Here is a 22,762-nt window from a genome sequence, read left to right as displayed (position 1 = left end):
TGACAATTACTATGAGAAAAATAAAGTATTTGCATATAAATGTTCAAGTATAAGTTTCCATGGTTAAGGCTGGGCAGAACCTCCTACTGAACGGTTGATTTATCTACAGCTATGCCTTTGGTCTCCCATCCAGGGTTTTAACCAAACCCAGGCCTAATTAGCTTTGATATTTATCACTGACTACTACCAATGAGCCATCGTGAGAATGATTGTTGCGAGATCTCCACTTAATAACTAAATAGAGTCACTGCTGCTATCAGTCATTTCTCCTCCCCTCCTCCTCCTGTTCTCATCTCTCACTCAGTTGATGCCCCTAGTTTGCATAATATACAACCTTAGAAAATAAAACTGATAAAGTTTTCCTGATTCTGTCCCAGACTCTGGATTGATCATGGACCCACGGTCTGAGGGATCCGACCCCCGGTCCGAGGGAACTGACTGTGTTCCCAACGGTATTCCCTATGTTCCGGAGCACAGGTCTGAGCTGTGTGTGTCAGAGGCTCACAGCCAGCAGCTACTGGGCATGCTCAGATCGTTCAGAGAGCGAGGCCTACTGTTTGACTTCACTATAACAGTCCAGGACCAGACCTTCCCCTGTCACCGCTGTGTCCTGGCAGCCTGCAGCGACTTCTTCAGGTTGGTGTGTGTGTGTGTGGGTTTGTGTGTGCATGCATCTGTGCGTGTGTGTGCGCTCTAAAGGTTCTCTGTCTGCAGGGCCATGTTTGAGTTGGACATGCGTGAGTGTGGTGATAGGATGGTAACCCTGGGTAACCAGTCCCCAGAAGCTGTGCGCTGCTTCCTGGACTTCTGTTACTCTGGAGAGATGGTCGTCACCCACGAAAACGTAGACATGCTGTTCCAGCTCGCCTCTTTCCTACAGGTACACTACATCAGGGGTAACCCTTACCCTAACCCAAATGGCACCCTACCCTATGCCCTACATAGTGCACTATTTTTGACCAAAGCCCTATGGACCATGGTCAAAAGTAGTGCATTATCAATGGAAGGGGGTGCCATTTGGAACAAACGCTAGATCTGGGTCAGATGCATACTGTATGTCAAATCCATTCAGAAACTTGAGAGTTGATGTTGATTTATTGACCAGTGTTCCATTTCCCAGGTGCCTGTGCTCTTCAGAGCATGCAGTGACTTCCTGATCGGAACCCTGGAGCTCTCCAACTGCCTGATGCTATTGGCCCTCGCTGAGGGATACGGCTCTGCCTCCCTCCTCCAGCAGGCCAATGAGTTTGTAGTTCAGAACTTCCACGACCTCTCAATGACTCCAGACTTCCTGGATATGCCGGTGAGGAGCCACTCTGATAAGTTTCCATTGTCATTCATTGAGACTCATAAAAAGACGTTTGTGCATTGAAATAAAAGGGCCCTAGCACACCTGATTCAACATATCAGCTCATCATCAAGTTGAATTAGGTGTGTTAGTGCTAAGGTAAATACAGCCCTCTGTGTCCCTAGGACCAGGATTGGGAAACAGTGAAGTAGATAGTTACTCACTTTAGCTTTTGAGAAAGTCACTATCATAATGTCTCCCTGAAGTTTCCACTCTGTCACTCCCCCAATCCCTTTTCTTCCTGAAGTGTGCATGGGTCCACTCCCCCTGAAGGATTTAAAAGCATTGGATTGCTTTTAAATACTAACGTTGGGAAACACTGATCTACTTCCTCTCCTCCCAGTTGGGCGTGCTCGAGGTATGTCTGGGGTCGGACAGTCTGAGCGTGCCCAGTGAGGAGGTGGCGGTGAGGTCATCCCTGAGGTGGACAAGTCACGACCTCCAGACCAGACAGAGGCTGTTGCCACGGCTACTAGCACTGCTACGGCTACATCACGTACCCACACACACCCTGCAGGTACACACACGCAGGATCAGGCGCAGGCATGCACCCCCCCACACACACACGCGTATGCATGGTTCTTTTTACCAGTCAAAATGTATTGTGTATGTGTGTTCAGGCCCTGGCCCGGACTGAGAATCTCCTCTCAGGGGACCAGCTCTGTGTTAGTCTGGTCAGTGATGCAGTGAGTAGACAGACACAGCTCAGTGGTCTACTGCCAGACGCCAGACCAGCCACCACACAGTCTTACATCTACATCCACAAGACAGAGGAGAATGGAGAGATACACCACAGCTTCTGTTACAGCCTGGACACAGACCAATGGAGAGAGCTACCTCAGGGCCAGGGGGAGGGTTTTAGTATGACCCCTGACCCCTCAGGCTCTTCCCTCACCAGCTACGCCGAGAAGGTATATAAACCCACACACACATGCACACACACACACACACAGGCAGTAACACATAGTGGAGTGGTACAACTGAATTTACGCTTCGATCAACTATCATTATTTTATATCTCCTCTCCTCTCTTTAAGTTGTTTGTGACAGGTGGTTGTCGGGGCAACTGTTGCCGCACGGTGCGTCTTCACGTGGCAGAGCCGTTCCATGATGCGACAGCAGAGGTTTGGTGCTACTGCCCAGTCACACACACCTGCACCCCTGCCCCGGACATGGGGAAACCCCGTACCATGCACACAGCCGTCACCACCCTGGACAGACTGTATGTGCTAGGAGGGAGGACCAGAGGAGAAAGGGAGGGGGCTCCTAGCCTAATGGAGGTGAGAATGAAGATGATGATGATGATGATAATTATGATGGTTCTGATGATGATGATGATGATGATAATTGTCTGTAGGTAGAGTACTACGACCCCCTGGCCAAAACCTGGACCTCCGTCAGTCCTCTGCCCACTGCTATCTACTACCCAGGTACAGAACACACACACACACACACACACACACACACACACACACACACACACACACACACACACACACACACACACAGAGAAACATACATACACAAATCCACAGAGACACACAGACACCCACACACAAATATAGAAACCCCCACACACATACACACACATACCTCTAAACCTCCCTGTGGCCTCGTATTACCCAGAAGCCAGTGCGTGCGGCAGCATCATCTACACATTGGGTTCGTCAGTGGAGATATCGGACTCCTTCAACCCTTCGCTGGACTGTTTCCTGCGCTACGACGCTGTTTCTGACCAGTGGAGCCACCTGGTGGCAGAGTTTGGTCAGTTTTTCCACGCCACCCTGGTCAAGGCTGTGTCCGTCAACAACACTCTACACCTCTGTGACTTGTCTACGTATAAGGTGACTGACTTGTTGATTGACTGGTTGATTGCTTGATTATTTGATTGATTGATGTCTCCATCTATAAGTATTTTTATATTTCTTCATCCTTCATTTAATCAGGCAGGTCCTATTGACATAGATACAATATATGGGGACTTTGTCATTAAAACAAACTTGACAACTATTCTACGAAACACCAACTCACCACACCTGACCAGTCTGAGTCCTGTGTTCTGAGTCCTGTGTTCTGAGTCCTGTGTTCTGTGTTCTGTGTTCTGTCCAGGTGTACAGTTTCTGTCCAGAGACTTGTGTGTGGCAAGGGGAGGGGTCGTTCGAGTGTGCCGGGTTCAACGCAGGCTCCGTGGGCGTGGCCAACCGAATCTACATCCTGGGAGGAGACTACTCACCTGATGAGATCACTGACGAAGTCCAAGTGTACCACAGTGGGCGGGGCCAGTGGGAGGAAGTGACACCAATGCCACGCCCCCTGACAGAGTTTCACTGTCAGGTCATCAGCTTCAACAGATACAGAGACCCCTGGGGAGGAAGGGACACGTAACACACACACACACACACACACACACACACACACACACACACACACACACACACACACACACACACACACACACACACACACACACACACACACACACTACCTGGGGACTAAAAGCTGCATCAATGAAATAAATTATGTTTTGTCATACCTCAAGTATTTATTAGTTTTATCACATTTTATGTTATATATTTATTTATAAACTGGGTGGTCGAGCCCTGAATGCTGATTGTCTGACAGCCATGGCATAGCAGACCTTATACCATGGATATGCCAAAACATGTATTTTTACTGCTCTAATTACATTGCTAACCAGTTTATAATAGCGATAAGGCACCTCAGGGGTTTGTGGTATATCGCCAATATACCACGGCTAAGGGCTGTATCTCCACGTTGCGTCGTGCCTAAGAACAGCCCTTAGCCATTGTATATTGGCCATATACCACAACCCCTCGTGCCTTATCAAATGAAATGTTATTGGTTACATACACATATTTAGCAGATGTTATTGTGGGTGTAGCGAAATACTTGTGTTCCTAGATCCAATAGTGCAGTATTATCTAACAATTCACAACAATACATATAAGTCTAAAAGTAAAAGAATGGAATTAAAAAATATATAATTAGGACAAGCAATGTCTTTGTGGCATTGACTAAAATACAGTAGAATAGAATACAGTATATACATGTGAAATGAGTAAAGCATTATGTAAACATTAAAGTGACTAGTGCTCCATTATTAAAGTGACCAGTGATTCCATGTCTATGTATATAGGACAGCAGCCTCTAAGGTGCAGGGTTGAGTAACTGGGTGGTAGACGGCTAGTGATGGCTATTTAACAGTCTGATGGCCTTGAGATATAAGCTGTTTTTCAGTCTCTCGGTCCCAGCTTTGATGCACCTGTACTGACCTCGCCTTCTTGATGGTAGCGGGTTGAACAGGCCGTGGCTCGGGTGGTTGATGTCCTTGTTGATCTTTTTGGCCTTCCTGTGACATTGGGTTGGGTGGTGTAGGTGTCCTGGAGGGCAGGCAGTGTGCCCCCGATGATGTGTTGGGCAGACCGCACCACCCTCTGGAGAGCCCTGCGGTTGCGGGCAGTGCAGTTGCCGTACCAGGCGGTGATACAGCCCGACAGGATGCTCTCAATTGTGCATCTGTAGAAGTTTGTGAGGGTCTTAGGGGCCAAACCAAATTGCTTCAGCCTCCTGAGGTTGAAGAGGCGCTGTTGCGCCTTCTTCACTACACTGTTTGTGTGGGTGGACCATTTCAGATTGTCAGTGATATGTACGCAGAGGAACTTGAAGCTGTTCACCTTCTCCACTGCGGTCCCATCGAAGTGGAAAGGGGCATGCTCCCTCTGCTGTTTCCTGCTTAATTGAAACATTTTCTATTCCCAAGAATGCTATTTGGGTTCAAAGCTATAGTAGAGGTTTCTGAGTCTACTGGCCCACAGACTTATCTTTGTTGTTTCTGGACATGTCTGATTACCTGACTAAGGCTGTTGCAGCTGACATGTCATCTATTGTGGTTTCAAGATCTATGAAAGAACTTTGTAATTGCATTTTTCTCTGTGCAGGTTTTCTGTCTTTATTTTCAGTGTAACTGGACTGGGCCTGCCTTCACTATTTAAAAGTGAGACAGTGAGAGGCCACTGTCCCAGGTAACAAGTGGTACAACACCCTCTACTGGTAGACTATGGAATGTTTTTGTGCCAGAGTAGGCATGTCTAGCCAAACACCACGTTGTAATGTTGAAATATTTGTAAACACTTGAGCAGAGGGCTAACCATTTCACACAAACATAATTTAATTATGATTCTGCATAGCTCACATTGTTGACTTTCTCAAAGCTAAAAACAAGGAGCTTCAAATCAGGTCAAATTGAATGAGGGCACCTGTGCTCCATGATCTATTGCCGAGTTTTCGCGGGAGATATTATAAGGTTCTACTGTTCGGTGTCGTAGGCTACGAGATGACGGACGGACTCAACCATCTGACTGGATAGGGGTGTTCCATAATAGGATACGCTGTATATTGTACGTTTTGTTTTTAGATGTGTCATGCAAATGTTTTATAGTATTTTGATATTGTGCTACAATTACGCATATTTCGTATACTCCAGTTGTTATTTTAGATAGTATTCCTTCATCCCATCTACGAAACGGGAGTTGCCGTCCTCTTTTGAGTTAAGCGTTCCTGTCCTGCTCGGGGGAGTGATGTCACTGATGGAATGTGATCGTTTCGCGAATCTCCCACCCTCACGAGTCAGTGTACTTTTCATTGCTTTTTTAATCATATAACAGCTTGTTCCGCATGGACAAAGACGATTGTTCGTAGAGAGACTATCAAAGAAAAGTACATTTTCGCTGTTATGCTGCATTCTAGGACAGTTGCTCAATGGTTTATCATTAAACATTTTGTGGATCGAACAACATAGTTGGCTATATTTCAACTGGGTGACAATGATATAATGTCTAGTAGCGACATGTTGACCTTTGTGACGTACGCTTTGCTGTAAACTAGAACGTCGACATTTATTTTCCTAAAATACCCCATTTTGTCGATTGAAGATAATCAGGACAGGGCTACAGTCGAGCAAGGACAAGACATCACCCTCAGCATTTTGTTTGCATTTGATCTACAGCGACGTACAACAATGTTAACCCAGGTATGTATGGTTTATTACATTCTTATTAACATGCATTCTTGGTACATTCTTTCTAAAGTGGTAAGAACAAACAAGGTTCCGTGTACGTTACTAGCGGCTTGTGTGTGGTGTGGACACGGCAATGTTCTTTCCGTGTAGGCTAAAGAATCAAACCTCTCAAATGATGGTCAGGGAAGAAATCATCGACGATGGACTTCGTGTGAAACATGTCCACTAGTTTATTGTGTGTCCAAAAATCGTTGACACAACTTATTTTATTACTGCGCAGCATCGAGTGTGTGTAGCCTAGGCTAGACTACAGAAGCCATGTCAGGAGGAATTCTATTGTCACCGAAATATTTGGTTCTCCGCTCATTGATTTACATTCCTAACTTTAAGTAAATGACAAATTAGATCAGTGAGTAGACTAGACTAGGATGCCATTTGATCAAGCTCTCTAGTTTAGAGAAACTATTTGAAGAAGCGAAGGCTACATTTTATTAGCCTACTTCAAGTCTAACCCACTGTCATTCATCTCTGGTGACCGCCAAGCAATCAGGTTACGATTAAGTGTCATCTTCGTCGCCATCTTTAGATATAATTACTTTTAAGGACAGGAGAGGATCATTGAAGTGATTTTGGGCACCGTGTTTGTCTCGTTATGCGTTGATCAGTTCCTATGCAGACGACCCCTGTGTAGAGTGCAGACATGAAGTCGATATTTTCCTGACTGTCAAGTCTCGGATGGGATGGTGATGACAATAAAACTAGCCAGCCTATAACGTTACACGAAAAGTTATGTCTTGTTGAAATTACGACTAGGCTACCTTTGCCGCTCGGAGAAACCATCGAGACCGGCTTCGTTGTCTGTGTTTCTGTCATACGTTCGCCTACAGTCTGTTTCAGCCCTCGTTTCCTCCCCTCCCCCATTAGCCCTTCCGCTTCGGCTTTAAACACTCCGATACAATGTTGCCATTAAGTGATACATAATGTCCAATCGGGTTGCAAGTTGCAAAAGTGTTGCAATAGCCTCTGTATATCAACACAGGTATATGCAATATTCACGAGTCGTTCTTGGACTATAGGGTACGTTTCCCTGCTTTGTAGGCTATTTGGCTACACGTTTTTGAAATGGCTGTCCATTTTGTGTCATTCCCGTGTGAGGCCTTCTCAAAGTTTATTTCGATAATCTTAGCCTAAAGTTGTGTGTTCTTTCAACTCTAGATTTATTGCATACTCTTATTATTATTATCTTTCCACTTGCTCTATTGCTTAAACTGACTAAGCTATTAACACTCAGCACACCGGAAATCTATAACTACTAGAATGGCCATGAGGGTCAGCAGTTATTTCAATTGTGTAACTATTCCATAATCAGTGGTGATAGTCATTGAGGGCAATGTAAAACTTTTTTTTTTTTTAAATGAGTTAATAAAGCGGCATACAAACATGGTCTCTTTTTTTGCTTTCTTGAGTAAGACAGCTCCAAAAATGCAGGTGTTTCAGCTTAGCTCAGTGCTCTCTGTGATGGTGGGGCGCCCAGCGGAAAAAACAGAGCGGAATGGTTGGTAATGTTCTACAGTTGCGCCGTGATTGGCTCAGTGTTCTGTCACTCATGGGGACACTACGTCACTGCAAATTCTACGGGGAGAGCTTGAAAATTAAAGCCCCTTGGGTGCTGCCATAGTTACATTAGAAGTGCCCGTCGAAGAAGGCTCAAGGTCATTGGCCACAGATAAAATGGGGTCAAATTCCATTTGATCTACCCTAGCTTTGATTGGACTGATCATGTCAACATCCTACTTTGGAAATCCTAGCTAGAAAGCTAGACAAGCAGTCATCATCATGAATCACGTTGACAATCTACTGGCAAATCCTTTTCAATCCTTGTCATATGAAGAGAAATTAGAAAACATCTGTATGAAAAGGGTCTGAACATGAGAATTGTGCATCACATATAAATAACGCTGTTAAACTGGGATTACTGGGGAAATCAAACGTTGTGGCTCAGCTAGACATATAAACGAGCCATCGACCTTCACAACCAACAAATGGAGGAGAATAGGTACGTGCTTGACACAGTTATTGCATGTATTAAATTGAGTGGCAATTGTGAGATAGCACTGCGGGGCCATGACGAGTCGGCCGACTCCTTGAACCCAGGCGTTTTCAGGTGTATTTTTGAGACCATGCATGAAGGAGCTTACAGGCTACAAAGGCATTATGACGACCAACCCATTTTTAAGGGTACATCAAGCACCATCCAAAACAAACTTTTGGATTGTATGTATGAAGTGTACAGAGAAGCTATAGCTAAGGAGATGTCTGAGACTCCTTTTGCATCTGTACAGGTAGATGAGACCACTGACGTCTCCTGTAAGTCAGATGGTAATAGTGCTGCGCAACATGTTAGGGAAAGGGGAATACCTAGTCAGTTGTCCAACTGAATGTATTCAACTGAAATGTGTCTTCTGAATTTAACCCAACCCCTCTGAATCAGAGAGGTGCGGGGGGGGCTGCCTTAATTCGACATCCACGTCTTCGGCGCCAGACAACAGTGTGTGTGAGAGTCCTAGCGCCACTGAATGTCAAGGAGAAGCTGTTTGCACAAACCTACGATGGTGCAGCAGTGATGAGTGTTAATGTACGTGTTGTCCAAACGGTACTGAACGAGACTTACCCAAACGTGCAATTTGTGCACTGTTATGCAGACCAACTGAATCAACTTTGTGCTGGGAGAGAGCGTGCTTAAAGTGTTTTCTGCAGACCTATCTTACTTTTTCACTGGCTCACCCAAAAGACTCTCCGCTCTCACGGAATCAACGAACAGATAGGTCCCCAGGCCACTGGGTACACGATGGAATTTCAAAAGCAGAACCGTCAATGCTGTGTGGGAGGACCGTGAGACACTGGCCCAGTGCATGGAGGACATCCGCATGCAGCCTGGATGGGATGAGATCACCATCAGCGAGGCTTATGGTTCTTTTCCTTGGTCATGCCAGAGGTGGATGTTTTGTACAAAATAATGCAGATACGAACCGTTGATGCAGCAGGAATCGCTGGAGCAATCAACAATTTCAAGGTGAACATTCAAAACATTGGCGAGTAATCTTATACACTGGCCAAAGGACATGTTGATGCCACTGAACCAAGGTGGAGAAACCTTAACACTGCATCCACGATGAATGAGGCATGCGACCTCATCACTGCTCATGTGCAAGAAAGGTTTTGTGAAAGTGACCACTTAATTGCAGCAAAGTTGGTGGACAGCTAATCTTTCCCCCAGTATGTATATTGCTTTCCGACCGCAGAACTCCAGTGTGCTACCAAGCTAGGGTCTGTGGGTAACCAGGAGAAGTTGAAAAGGGAACTGTTCACTGTCTACCGGCAACCTGAGCTGCACACTGGAAAGACAGCACTTTCTTTATTGAAATCACTCTATGAGAACAACCTGCAGGAGGCCTTGTCCGAGATGGTCTCTCTTCTCAAAATCAACATCACCACTCCGATGACAACCGGAGTCAGAGAGAAACTTTTCCACCCTTAAAGGATAAAACCATCACACGCAACTCCATGGGCCAGAAAATGTTAAATGCATTGGCCATGCTGTCAATCCAGCATGACTTTATGACTTCCAGAGAATGCCAGACTTTGATGACAAGGACCGCCATGCCAACTTCCTGTTCAAGTGAGCACAACAATGGTGAGTCCATAAATATGTCTAGTATGCTGCTATATAAGTGATGTAATATGCCAGAGAGATATGTATACTGTAGCTAAGAAAGTAATACTAAGTGTATGTTGTGTAGTAAACAGTTAGTAGCCCATGTGTCTCACCCTAATAATGTGGTCCCGTTCCCCCTTAGAACGTAGCCTACTGTTCTGACTTAGTGGTGTATATGTAGCCTGTAGCCTGTTTTAGAGAAATCTCATCTTCGAATATTGTAACAGCTTTCATTGTCTGCTTTCGTGCCCCTGTTAATTTAGCCTACTGTTCTGACTTGGTGTACAGAGAGAATACTGTAAGAAAGGCCCATGTTCTGAATTATGTCGCTGTCCATTTCAAAGTGCTGAACGAATAGGCGGCATATAGGCTACATCCGTTTCAGCTCGCTCATGTCTTAATCAAAATTACGGCTTGCCTCTTAACCGCTTATCATCATCTATGCCATAGTTTGTACATCTGCATTGTTATATTGCATATATAGGTCTATCTCATAAGTATCTTATTAATAATTTTAGGCAATGTTAGAATGATGCATTTCATAGTTTTTTTACTTTGTGTGTTATAATTATCTCTGGTGCTTTTCTCCACAAGGAGGGTGGTAAGTTACAGACCCAACAACATTATATTATAGTATCCCCTCATCATAACCATGTTTGCCAGTGACAGTCTCTTCCCATTCAAATATTTTTGTCCAACAAAAAGTTCAGTAATAGACCCATTCCAGTTCATAGTGCGAGGGTTGTTTTGTCAGTGCGTCTGCATATTGTCTATAAAAGTGGATCCTCGTGATTGTGTTGTCCTTCCTTTTTAGACCACATAGGCCTAATAAAATACTTAAAATGGTAGGCTAACCGCTGAGTCTGGGTCTCTCTCTTTCTCTCTCTCTCTGTGGTGACTTAAAGAAACATAAAGTTAAGGCCTCAACATCTTGCTGAATTTATCTGAACTGACATCTATCTGAATTTCTGTCACTGTCCTTTTTGAAATTGCTGAACGAATAGGCCTACCTCATCACAGCTCATTTGCTTGCACTCGCTTATACTTAGAGCTAAGTGTTAATTATATAAGAACAAACATTGTGATGTTTGTATAGGGTTCAAAAGTCAAAACTGTCACGTTGTATAAAGCAGTGGTTCCCTAACTTTTTATAGTCCCGTACCCCTTCAAACATTCAACCTCCAGCTGTGTACCCCCTCTAGCACCAGGGTCAGCGCACTCTCAAATGTGTTTTTTTGCCATCATTGTAAGCCTGCCTCACACACACTATACGATACATTTATTAAACATAAGAATGAGTGTGAGTTTTTGTCACAACCCGGCTCGTGGGAAGTGATATAGAGCTCATATAGGACAAGGGCACAAATAATAATAATCAATAATTTTGCTCTTTATTTAGCCATCTTACATATAAAACCTTATTTGTTCATTAAAAATTGTGAATAACTCACCACAGGTTAACGAGAAGGGTGTGCTTGAAAGGATGCACATAACTCTGTCTTAAATAATTTTCCACACAGTCTGTGCCTGTATTTAGTTTTCATGCTAGTGAGGGCTGAGAATCCACTCTCGCATAAGTACGTGGTTGCAAAGGACATGAGTGTTTTAACAGCGTGATTTGCAAAGGCAAGAAAATATGAGCCCAGCCCTATCCAGAAATCTGGCAGTGGCTTCTGATTTAAATTCAATTTTCACAGAACCGCTTGTTGCAATTTCGATGAGGATCTCTTGTTCAGATATCGGTAAGTGGACTGGAGGCAGGGCATGAAAGGGTTATATAATGAATCCAGTTGTTTGTGTCGTCCGTTTCGGGAAAGTACCTGCGTAATTGTGCGCCCAGCTCACTCAGGTGATTTGCTATATCACATTTGACATTGTCTGTAAGCTTGAGTTCATTTGCACACAAAAAAACATACAATGATGGAAAGACCTGTGTGTTGTCCTTGTTAATGCAGACAGAGAAGAGCTCCAACTTCTTAATCATAGCCTCAATTTTGTCCCACACATTGAATATAATTGCCGAGAGTCGCTGTAATCCTAGATTCAGATCATTCAGGCAAGAAAAAACATCACCCAGTCTTGTGCGAAACTCATCATCATGCAAGCAGTCAGACAAGTGAAAATGATGGTCAGTGAAGAACTTTAAGCTCGTCTCTCAATTAAAAGAAAACGTGTCACTACTTTGCCCCTTGATAACCAGCGCACTTCTGTATGTTGTAAAAGCATTACATGGTCGCTGCCCATATCATTGCATAATGCAGAAAATACACGAGAGTTCAGGGGCCTTGCTTTAACAAAGTTAACGATTTTCACTGTAGTGTCCAAAACATCTTTCAAGCTGTCAGGCATTCCCTTGGCAGCAAGAGCCTCTCGGTGGATGCTGCAGGGTACACAAGTGGCGTCGAGAGCAACTGCTTGCACACGCGTTAACACTCCACTATGTCTCCCTGTCATGGCTTTTGCGCCATCAGTACAGATACCAACACATCTTGACCACCAAAGTCCATTTGATGTCACAAAGCTGTCCAGTACTTTCCAGTGGTTTGCAGAAGAGGATGTCTTCTTTAATTGACCCCCATAAACGTAACGGACATATACAGTTGAAGTCGGAAGTTTACATACACCTTAGCCAAATACATTTAAACTCAGTTTTTCACAATTCCTGACATTTAATCATAGTACAAATTCCCTGTCTTAGGTCAGTTAGGATCACCACTTTATTTTAAGAATGTGAAATGTCAGAATAATAGTGAAGAGTGATTTATTTCAGCTTTTATTTCTTTCGTCACATTCCCAGTGGGTCAGAAGTTTACATACACTCAATTAGTATTTGGTAGCATTGCCTTTAAATTGTTTAACTTGGGTCAAACGTTTCAGGTAGCCTTCCACAAGCTTCCCACAATAAGTTGGGTGAATTTTGGCCCATTCCTCCTGACAGAGCTGGTGTAACTGAGTCAGGTTTGTAGGCCTCCTTGCTCGCACATACTTTTTCAGTTCTGCCCACAAATGTTCTATAGGATTGAGGTCAGGGCTTTGTGATGGCCACTCCAATACCTTGACTTTGTTGTCCTTAAGCCATTTTGCCACAACTTTGGAAGTATGCTTGGGGTCATTGTCCATTTGGAGGGATCATTGTCCATTTGGAAGACCCATTTACAACCAAACTTTAACTTCCTGACTGATGTCTTGAGATGTTGCTTCAATATAGCCACATAATTTTCCTCCCTCACGATGTCATCTATTTTGTGAAGTGCACCAGTCCCTCCTGCAGCAAAGCACCCCCACGACATGATGCTGCCACCCCCGTGCTTCATGGTTGGGATGGTGTTCTTCGGCTTGCAAGCCTCCCCCTTTTTCCTCCAAACATAACGATGGTCATTATGACCAAACAGTTCTATTTTTGTTTCCTCAGACCAGAGGACATTTCTCCAAAAAGTACGATCTTTGTCCCCATGTGGAGTTGCAAACCGTAGTCTGGCTTTTTATGGTGGTTTGGAGTACTGGCTTCTTCCTTGCTGAGTGGCCTTTCAGGTTATGTCGATATAGAACTCATTTTACTGTGGATATAGATACTTTTGTACCTGTTAGCTCCAGGATCTTCACAAGAAGCTATTGTTCTGGGATTGTTTTGCACTTTTCGCACCAAAGTACGTTCATCTCTAGGAGACAGACCGTGTCTCCTTCCTGAGTGGTATGTCGGCTGCGTGATCCCATGGTGTTTATACTTGCATACTATTGTTTGTACTGATGAAAGTGGTACCTTCAGGCGTTTGGAAATTGCTCCCAAGGATGAACCAGATTTGTGGAGGTCTACCATTTTTTTTCTGAGGTCTTGGCTGATTTCTTTAGATTTTCCCATGATGTCAAGCAAAGAGGCAATTAGTTTGAAGGTAGGCCTTGAAATACATCCACAGGTACACCTTCAATTGACTCAAATAATGTCAATTAGCCTATCAGAAGCTTCTGAAGCCATGACATTATTTTCTGGAATTTTCCAAGCTGTTTAAAGGGACAGTCAACTTAGTGTATGTAAACTTCTGACCCACTGGAATTGTGATAAAGTGAATTATTGTCACGTTCTCTATCTTCAAAATCCCTGTCATATATGAGCCAAGGCGCAGCGTGCCGGTAATTCCACATCTTTATTTGAAGAAAACCGAACCAAAACAATAAACAAGTAAACAGCAAGAACCGTAACGCAACTGTGGCGTATACACACAACACGCACAGAAATAATAATAACCCACAAACACAGGTGGGGAAAAGGCTGCCTAAGTATGATTCCCAATCAGAGACAACGAATGACAGCTGCCTCTGATTGGAAACCGTACTCGGCCAATAAAGAAAAACCAACATAGACATACAACACATAGGATGCCCACCCCATGTCACACCCTGACCTAACCAAACAGAGAAAAACGACTCTCTCAGGTCAGGGCGTGACAATTATAAGTGAAATAATCTGTCTGTAAACGATTGTTGGAAAAATTACTTGTGTCATGCACAAAGTAGATGTCCTAACCAACTTGCCAAAACTATAGTTTGTTAACAAGAAATTTGTGGAGTGGTTGAAAAACGAGTTTTAATGACTCCAACCTAAGTGTATGTAAACTTCCGACTTCAACTGTACCAGGAGCTGTGCCAGCCCGCCACGTCTGTTGACTCATCTAGCTGTAACGCATAGAATTCACTGGCTTGTATGCAAAGCGGTAATTGTTTCAAAACATCTCCTGCCATGTCACTGATGTGTCATGAAACAGTGTTGTTTGATGAAGGCATTGTATCGTTTTTTTGGCCTTTTCCCCAAGCATTGTCCCAGCCATATCTGCAGCAGCAGGAAGAATTAAGTTCTCCACAATAGTATGGGGCTTGCCTGTCCTAGCCACTAATAAGAAGATGCTTCTAGCCCCTTCTTATTAATGGTATCTGTTGCTTTTATACATGTCTTACTACTGGAAAGTCGTCTTAATTCTCGTTAAAAAAAACTCCCGTAGCTTATTTTTCAAATTGGCATGTTTTGTTTCTAAATGTCTGCGCAAGTGTGAAGGTTTCATCGAGTTGTGAGATAGTACTTTTGCACATATAACACACTGTGGCTGAGGAAAGGCACTACTCCCACTATAAGTGTAGCACTACTCCCAAATCAATGTAGTTCTCATCATTTTTGCGCCTCTTTGATGGTCCAACGTCCCTGTCTGTTGTTCAGTGCTTTCCCGGGTAAGGGGGCAGTAGCTATTCGGCTGCATCAGATTCACAACTGTCAGTGTCCATGCTAGCTGGGCTAACAACAAATGTAGAATTACTGATGCTAGCATTGGATGTGCTCGTGGAAGCAGAACAACTTGTGTCATCGACAGGTGCAGGTGTAGTACTGCTGGTAGTAGCAGTACTACCAGTAGAGCTGGTATGTGTCTCTATGGACGCGGGCCTTACTTTTTTTTAACCATTTATCAATTTTCGAGCAAACTGAATGACCAGCAGCTACGTTTGGCTACATACTGACCGTTAGTGGAATTCCCGCGAGAGGGTAATGGTCAATGTGATTGGATGTTCATTATTTGACCAGGCTACCTGTATTTGACGTTGTGTTGTTAATTCACTGAACACTAAATGGTTTAATTTTATTATTGGCAGTGAAACGAGGCTACTCAGGCGAGAAAAAAATCCACCCAAATGTATAGCCCCGTTGGAAAATATAAATGGACTGTTTGAAAATATTTATTGAAATAAAATAAAAATGTGAATCACATTTTTATTTCGCGTACCCCCGACGGCATTGTGGGTACCCCAGTTTGGAAGTACCTGGTATAAAGGATTGGAGAGAGGCGCAGGAATACGTAATATTGGGTTTTAATACTCCACCCAATAATACAACATACCATGAAAGTGTATTGTATTGTTTAGAGTTGTGTGGTGGCTTGGCTGGCATGCATCTAAAATAATTGGTTGTTTGCCCCACCAAGATTGACATGCTAAAATCGCCACTGTCCATAATAAATAATACTGTAAAGCGTCTGTGTGTAGCTGGTGAGATGAGTCAGGCGCAGGACAGCAGATATGAGTAATGAAATCAATTTTACTCAATAATATAACAATACACGTCGTATAAATACATGGCCACAAATACGGACCGCAATACAATAACCAATTACTCACAAACAAACATGGGGGAATAGAGGGTTAAATAATGAACAAGTAATTGGGGAATTGAAACCAGGTGTGTAAGACAAAACAAATGGAAAATGAAAAGTGGATCGGCGATGGCTAGAAGGCCGGTGACGTCGACCGCCGAACGCCGCCCAAACAAGGAGAGGGACCGACTTCGGCGGAAGTCATGACAAATACATTGCTAAATGAATGCATTTATTGTGTTAAAATAGATCATAAGAAACCTCAGGACACGAAATGTAAATTGTAATCAGTCAGAAAATGTACTGGTTGATCCAGAAGCACATAGACTGGAGTGTATTTTCTGACTGTAAGACAACAGTTGCCCATCTAGCCAGTCCAAGCTACACCTAAACTATATTGAAACAAATTTCACACATATTCTAATAATAATAGATGTGGCCTAAAGAAAATATTAATTTGACAATGGTCTGACGGGTAACAATAATATCAATTGAGAATGAAGAGACTGATGACCAATGCACCAGCACATTGTGCATTGATAAATGCACCAGGGCATTGGAAATGAAGGGACCGGAGCTTATTCCATATCAGTCTACAGAGGTCCATGCAGGCCAGATGTTTTGATTGCTATACCCTATCTGAAAGAGCAGATTCAAAGGTTTCTAATGAAACTCTTTTTTGCCAAACAACTCTACAAATTGTGCAGATTGTCTCTGTTTCAAAGTATTTATTTTTCCTAGAACAACCGAGGCTCCATACACTTGCCTCCCACGCTTTGCTCACGCCAGTTTACTATTGCACTTAGGTGCGTTTTGTTTCAGCTCGCCGGGTGCACCGAGTAGGCGGAGTTTGCTTTCAAGGCCAATAGAATGGTCTCAAATGCACACACTCTGCCTACCCGGCGCTACGGGCCAGCTGCATGGACAGGAGGGACTCAGCCCATTATAATGTGGTTATTAATGTTCTAAAATAACAAGGTGTTTGTTTCCACAGAGAAAGAGAAAACGCACTGTGGAGGACTTCAACCAGTTTTGCACCTTTGTGTTGGCCTATGCTGGATACATCCCCTATCAAACAGAGGTAGGTTGATAAAACACAGATTTTTTTCCCTGTTCAAGTAAGACTGAGATGTAGCTTATTAACACCAAATTGCTCTTATAATTAATTGATGTCTTATTGTTTCTACACTGAACAAAAATATAAATGCAACATGTAAAGGGTTGGTCCAATTTTTCATGAGCTGAAATAAAACATCCCAGAAATGTTCCATACAAGAAAGCTAATTTCTCTCAAAGTTTGTGCACAAATTTGTTTAAATCCCTGTTAGGGATAATTTCTCCTTTGCCAAGATAATCCATCCACCTGACAGGTGTGGCATATCAAGAAGCTGATTAAACAGCATGATCATTACACAGGTGCACCTTGTGCTGGGGACAATGAAAGGACACTCAAAAATGAGTAGTTTTATCATACAACACAATGCCACCGGTCTCAAGTTTTGAGGGAGCGTGCAATTGGAATGCTGACTGCAGGAATGTCCACCAGAGCTGTTGCCAGAGAATTCAATGTTCATTTCTCTACCATAAGCCGCCTCCAACGTTGTTTTAGAGAATTTGGCAGTACGTCCAACCGGCCTTACAACCACAGACCATGTGTATGGTGTCATGTGGGCAGGTGGTTTGCTGATGTGAACAGAGTGCCCCTTGGTGCCGGTAGGGTTATGGTATGGGCAGGCATATGCTATGGACAACAAACACAATTGCATTTTATCAATAGCAATTCGAATGCACAGAGATACCATGACGAGATCCTGAGGCCCATGGTTGTGCCACCCATCCACCGCCATCACCTCATGTTTCAGCATGATAATGCACGGCCCCATGTCGCAAAGATCTGTACACAATTCCTGGAAACTGAAAATGTTCCAGTTCTTCTATGGCCTGGATACTCACCCATTGATCACGTTTGGGATGCTCTGGGTCGACGTGTACAACAGTGTGTTCCCGCCAATATCCAGCAACTTCTCACAGCCATTGAAGAGGAGTGGGACAACATTCCACAAGCCACAATCAACAGCCTGATCAACTATGTGAAGGAGATGTGTCGCGCTGCATGAGGCAAATGCTGGTCACACCAGATACTGACTGGTTTTCTGATCTACGCCCCTACTTTTTTTTTACGGTATTTGTGACCAACAGATGCATGTTTGTATTCCCAGTCATGTGAAATCCATAGATTAGGGCCTAATGAATTTATTTCAATTGACTGATTTCCTTTATATGAATTGTAACTCAGTAAAATCTTTGGAATTGTTGCATGTTGTGTTTTATATTTTTGTTCAGTATATTTCTGTTGAATGAAGTCTCCAGTTCTGCTGTTGTTTCCATGGTGATATATTCCCCTGTAGGAGTGGTGGTGTAGTGACAGCAAGCCCAGTGACAGCAACCCCTGCAGCAGCAGCCACAGTACCAGTCCATGGGCCTACCAGTCCTCTCCTAACCCAGACTGTGGCTCCTCCCCTCAGAGCCTGAAGGAGAAAGGGAAGGAGGTGAAGAGGAGGAGGTCAGACAAGAAGCCTGCCGGGCCTGGCCAGGGGGAGAAGAAGCCTAGAGGAGGAAGTGCCAAAAAGTATCCCAATACGAAACAGGCTGCCTCTACATCAACAGTCAGCAGAACACCAGAGCTCCATGAGCAGCACCAGCCCCAGTCTGAACGGACCAACCTCAACAGCTGTCCTACTGACAACAAAACATATCCTCTGACAGCTCCGAAAATTGACCATGACTGTAAACTTTCCCAATCTTCCCAGACTCAACTCTTGCCTGAAGCCACCTCCAGCAGCTCTCTGTCTGTCCACAGGAACAAGATCAACACCGGTCAGACACACACACCAGACCCCAACGGGTCAGCTGGGAAAACAAATGACGCTACAACCCCTCAGAAGACAGGAAGTGAAGAACTGGAACAGGAAGTGACCGAACAGCCTGTTGACATGACAACGACAAGCTGTGAGACGGGGAAGAGCTGTCCTCACAGGCCGGGAGACAGAGAAAAGAAGAGAAGAAAGGAAGAGAACGTGACGAGGGAGAGCTGGGAGGGGTCTGGGAGTGAAGAAAGGATAGACAGGGGTCAGAGGTCAGATATCCTGAGGATGGTGATGGACAGGAGGTTGAGAGGTCAGCTAACTGAAGACCAGGAGACAGGCTACCACACAGAGGAGGGTAGCAGCCCCGACCGGGACCGGGACCATGGAGGGAGCAACTACCAGACAGACCAGGGAGGGAGCGATGGAGAGGACACGTCTGCAGACAACAGCAAAATGGAGGGTGAGTAGAGAGGAACCCCACTTGAGACTTAAGATGCGTCCCAAATGGCACGCTCTGCTCTGTAGTACTAATTTTGACCAGGGCCCATATTCCCTATATAGTGAACTACTTTTGATCAGGACCGTAGTAGGGCTCTAGTTAAAAGTAATAGGGAACAGGGTGCTGTTTTGGATGCAGCTCGCTCATATTCTCATCACTATCTACAACCATCATTGCTAGTATAAAACAGAGGCTGTGTTTAATATAATGTCTCTCTTCTATTTTCTCTCTTAGATGAAGACGACTCGTGGGACCTGATCACCTGTTTCTGCCTGAAACCGTTCGCGGGTCGGCCCATGATAGAGTGTAGTGAGTGTGGTACCTGGGTGCACCTGTCCTGCGCTAAGATCCGCCGCACCCACGTTCCTGAAGTCTTCACCTGCCAGCCCTGCCGAGATGCCAAGACTAACATCAGACGCTCCAACCGGGCGCGGATCGCCTCCCGCAAACGCTTCAGCGACTAGAGAGCACCAGCTGATTCATTGGCTGCGTCCCAATTGGCGGCAGGTAGCCTAGCAGTTAAGAGCATTAGGCCAGTAACCAAAATGTTGCTGGTTCGAATCCCCAAGGTGGAAAAATCTGCTGTTCTACCCTTGAGCAAGGCATTTAATTCCCAACAACTGCTCCCCGGGCACTGATGATGTCATTAAGACAGCACTTCTCTGATTCAGAGGGGTTGGGTTAAATGCAGAAGGCACACTTCAGTTGAATACATTCAGTTGTGTAACTGACTAGGTATCCCCTTTCCTATTCCCTATATAGTGAACTACTTTTGACCAGAGCCCTATGTAGGGAATAGGGTGCCATTTGGGACGTTGACCACTAGTGAGCATCAAGTTCTTTGCTGGTCCATTCTGCCACTCTGCACAAACCACCTCCAGCCACCAGGCTTGTGTTCAGTAAGACGCACAGAACATGTCAATTATTGAACAAGTCCAGGTTGTCCTCCCTGTTTGTCCTTTTTCTTCCGTTTTGTGCCTAACGAACACGACCCGGGACACTGCCATCAGCAACCAAGCCATGAGTCTACGGTCGTGTTCCCCTGCTCAGACGTTGTATTCATCAACCAACGGTTGCGTTCCACATCAACTGTGTTGTCGGGCACCAGATTGTTATAACATATGGGGCCGGTTTCACAGACGAGGCTTAAGCTTAGTCCCAGACTAAAATGCCTGTTTGAGCTGTCTTAACTCAAAGCGACTTGCACAGACTTATCTTAAAATAGTCATAAATTGAGTTTGTTCTGGATAAAACAAAGCCGATTGCAAGAGGGAGGATTAGAGCTACTCTAGGACTAAATTTAAGCTTAAATTAATCCTTCAAAGAGGCAGGTTTAACTTCTGCTTAGTGCTGTTTGTCATGGACCATGGACTATTTGGAATGTCTAAATGAAGACCAACATGCACTACAGAGGCCAGACAGACGATGAACTTGTGGATAGGAGTAATCCATTAAATTACTTAGATGAAATAGCTTTTTTAGACCGCTTTCGTATGTGCAAAGAAAATGCATTGGAGATAATATCTTTGCTTGAGCCTAGACTTTCCTCTCCATCTCAAAGAGGAAGGCCTTTACCCAATTCTCTCCAAGTTCTGATCACGTTGAGGTTTTTGGCATCTGGAATCTGTCATCATGAAACTAGTGATGTGTGGTGCCAGTGAAGAAACTGTGTAGAATAGTTCACAAAGTCTTCACATCAAGTTTCCTGATGCTGCTGGCCAAGCCAACTATGAAGTGCAATTCTATGAATATGGGCACTTCCCAGGAGTGATTGGCTGAATAGATGGATGTCATGTTCCCATCAAGTGTCCATCAACTCCTGATGCTGAGGAGTACAGGAACCGTAAGAACTGGTCTTCCATCAATGTAGAGTTTTCAAACATTGTTGCACGTTGGAAAGGTGCAACTCACAATTAAGGATTTTTCGCAACTCTTCATTGTGTGCTCAGTTTCCGAGAGGACAACATAGTGGACTACTACTTGGTAACAGTGGATATGGTCAGAGTAACTTTTTATTCACTCTAGACATAAATCCCACAACAGCTGAGCAGCAACGATACAACAGAGCTCATATCCGCATGAGAGGGATGGTCGAGCGTATGTATGGAGGATGTTAAAATCGATTCCAGTGTTTACACTTCGTTTCAAGCCAAGAAGATGCTGCAAGGTGATCATTGCTGTGCTGCACAACTACCTGAAGCAGCATTGCTGTCCTGATCCTCCAATGATCAAGCAGATGTGCCCATGGCTGAGGCAGGCAATGACCAATGAGGACTTGCACACAGAGTTGCTTTCACATTGCATCACTTCAACTAGATGAGATGCATTTAAATGTGGAATGTATTCATTGTGGCTTATTTTTGCTTTGATAATGTTTGTTCTGTACAAAATTCAAATAGTGTGCAGCAAAATTAAATGAGTGACTAAACCAAGGCTGGTTTAAAATGTAGTTTGTGGTAATTAAAATACACTCACTCATGAATATCCAAATGACAAAACATGTCTTTTTTTACATATATTGTTCACCATGGCTGGTAAATCACAATTGTCTCATTACTGTATCTTTTTTGGATCATACCTCTCCCTTCCAACTTCATATCCAATTCAACCTGTAGAATTCTCATTTTTATTTCATGTTCTTCCTTCAGATATTTCATTTTATGCTCATGAAATTCTCTGGCTAACTTTTCATGCATGGTCATCTTCTTTGTTCCCTGCTGAAAGGTGGTGGCAGCATCTTCTCTCAGGGATGTTATAGCAGATGTGGAGGGTTCACACTCACTGTGCACTGGCTCTTCCAACCTGTTCACATTCCTGTCCTCTAGAAAAATAACACGGTTGAAAGCACAAATAAACTCACATGGTTCTTAGAATGAAAGAAGATTAAAGATTGGTAAATATATTCCACGGTCTGTGTCAAAGGAAGTAACCAATTTATTTTATTTGCTATCTGTACCATTTGTGCTCAGTTCTTCATCTGGACTGTCCAAATGGTCATCTGGTATACCATCCAGAGGTTGGTCATCATCTGGTATACCATCCAGAGGTTGGTCATCATCTGGTATACCATCCAGAGGTTGGTCATCATCTGGTATACCATCCAGAGGTTGGTCATCATCTGGTATACCATCCAGAGGTTGGTCATCATCTGGTATACCATCCAG

General features: G+C 44.0%; 2 protein-coding genes across 3 annotated transcripts; both read left to right on the top strand.

The window, feature by feature from the left end:
• Nucleotides 1-212: 212 nt before the first annotated feature.
• Nucleotides 213-4,124, top strand: kbtbd3 (kelch repeat and BTB (POZ) domain containing 3). Its single transcript, XM_014214509.2, has 9 exons — nt 213-636; nt 715-880; nt 1,121-1,303; nt 1,692-1,865; nt 1,969-2,259; nt 2,386-2,628; nt 2,706-2,778; nt 2,975-3,192; nt 3,458-4,124. Exons 1-9 carry the CDS (start codon nt 392-394, stop codon nt 3,731-3,733), a joined length of 1,869 nt encoding a protein of 622 aa, XP_014069984.1. The 5' UTR covers nt 213-391; the 3' UTR covers nt 3,734-4,124.
• Nucleotides 4,125-5,947: 1,823 nt separating this feature from the next.
• LOC106612890 (PHD finger protein 23B) lies at nt 5,948-22,030 on the top strand. 2 transcript variants are annotated; one of them, XM_045724519.1, is made up of 4 exons: nt 5,948-6,398; nt 17,227-17,313; nt 18,758-19,559; nt 19,833-22,030. In XM_045724519.1, the coding sequence occupies exons 1-4, from the start codon at nt 6,387-6,389 to the stop codon at nt 20,060-20,062; spliced, it is 1,131 nt and encodes a 376-aa protein (XP_045580475.1). In that variant the 5' UTR covers nt 5,948-6,386; the 3' UTR covers nt 20,063-22,030. The 2 variants fall into 2 exon arrangements, with proteins under 2 accessions (XP_045580475.1, XP_014069987.1); XM_014214512.2 differs by having other exon boundaries at nt 5,949-6,398; nt 18,641-19,559.
• The last annotated feature ends 732 nt before the right edge of the window (nt 22,031-22,762 follow it).

Source organism: Salmo salar, chromosome ssa09 (assembly GCF_905237065.1).
Source record: "Salmo salar chromosome ssa09, Ssal_v3.1, whole genome shotgun sequence".
Lineage (NCBI taxonomy): Eukaryota > Metazoa > Chordata > Actinopteri > Salmoniformes > Salmonidae > Salmo > Salmo salar.
Note: the sequence above shows the minus strand (reverse complement) of the source record. Positions and strands in the feature narration are given on the sequence as shown.

What these genes read in the sequence shown, in the direction of transcription:
- kbtbd3 (XM_014214509.2), top strand. Translation starts at nt 392, where the DNA reads ATGGACCCACGGTCTGAGGGATCCGACCCCCGGTCCGAGGGAACTGAC. An exon ending in AGCTCGCCTCTTTCCTACAG is followed by an intron (nt 881 to 1,120) that starts GTACACTACATC and finishes TCCATTTCCCAG; the next exon opens with GTGCCTGTGCTCTTCAGAGC. An exon ending in TACCCACACACACCCTGCAG is followed by an intron (nt 1,866 to 1,968) that starts GTACACACACGC and finishes ATGTGTGTTCAG; the next exon opens with GCCCTGGCCCGGACTGAGAA.
- LOC106612890 (XM_014214512.2), top strand. An exon ending in ACATCCCCTATCAAACAGAG is followed by an intron (nt 17,314 to 18,640) that starts GTAGGTTGATAA and finishes ATTCCCCTGTAG; the next exon opens with GAGTGGTGGTGTAGTGACAG. An exon ending in AGACAACAGCAAAATGGAGG is followed by an intron (nt 19,560 to 19,832) that starts GTGAGTAGAGAG and finishes TTTCTCTCTTAG; the next exon opens with ATGAAGACGACTCGTGGGAC.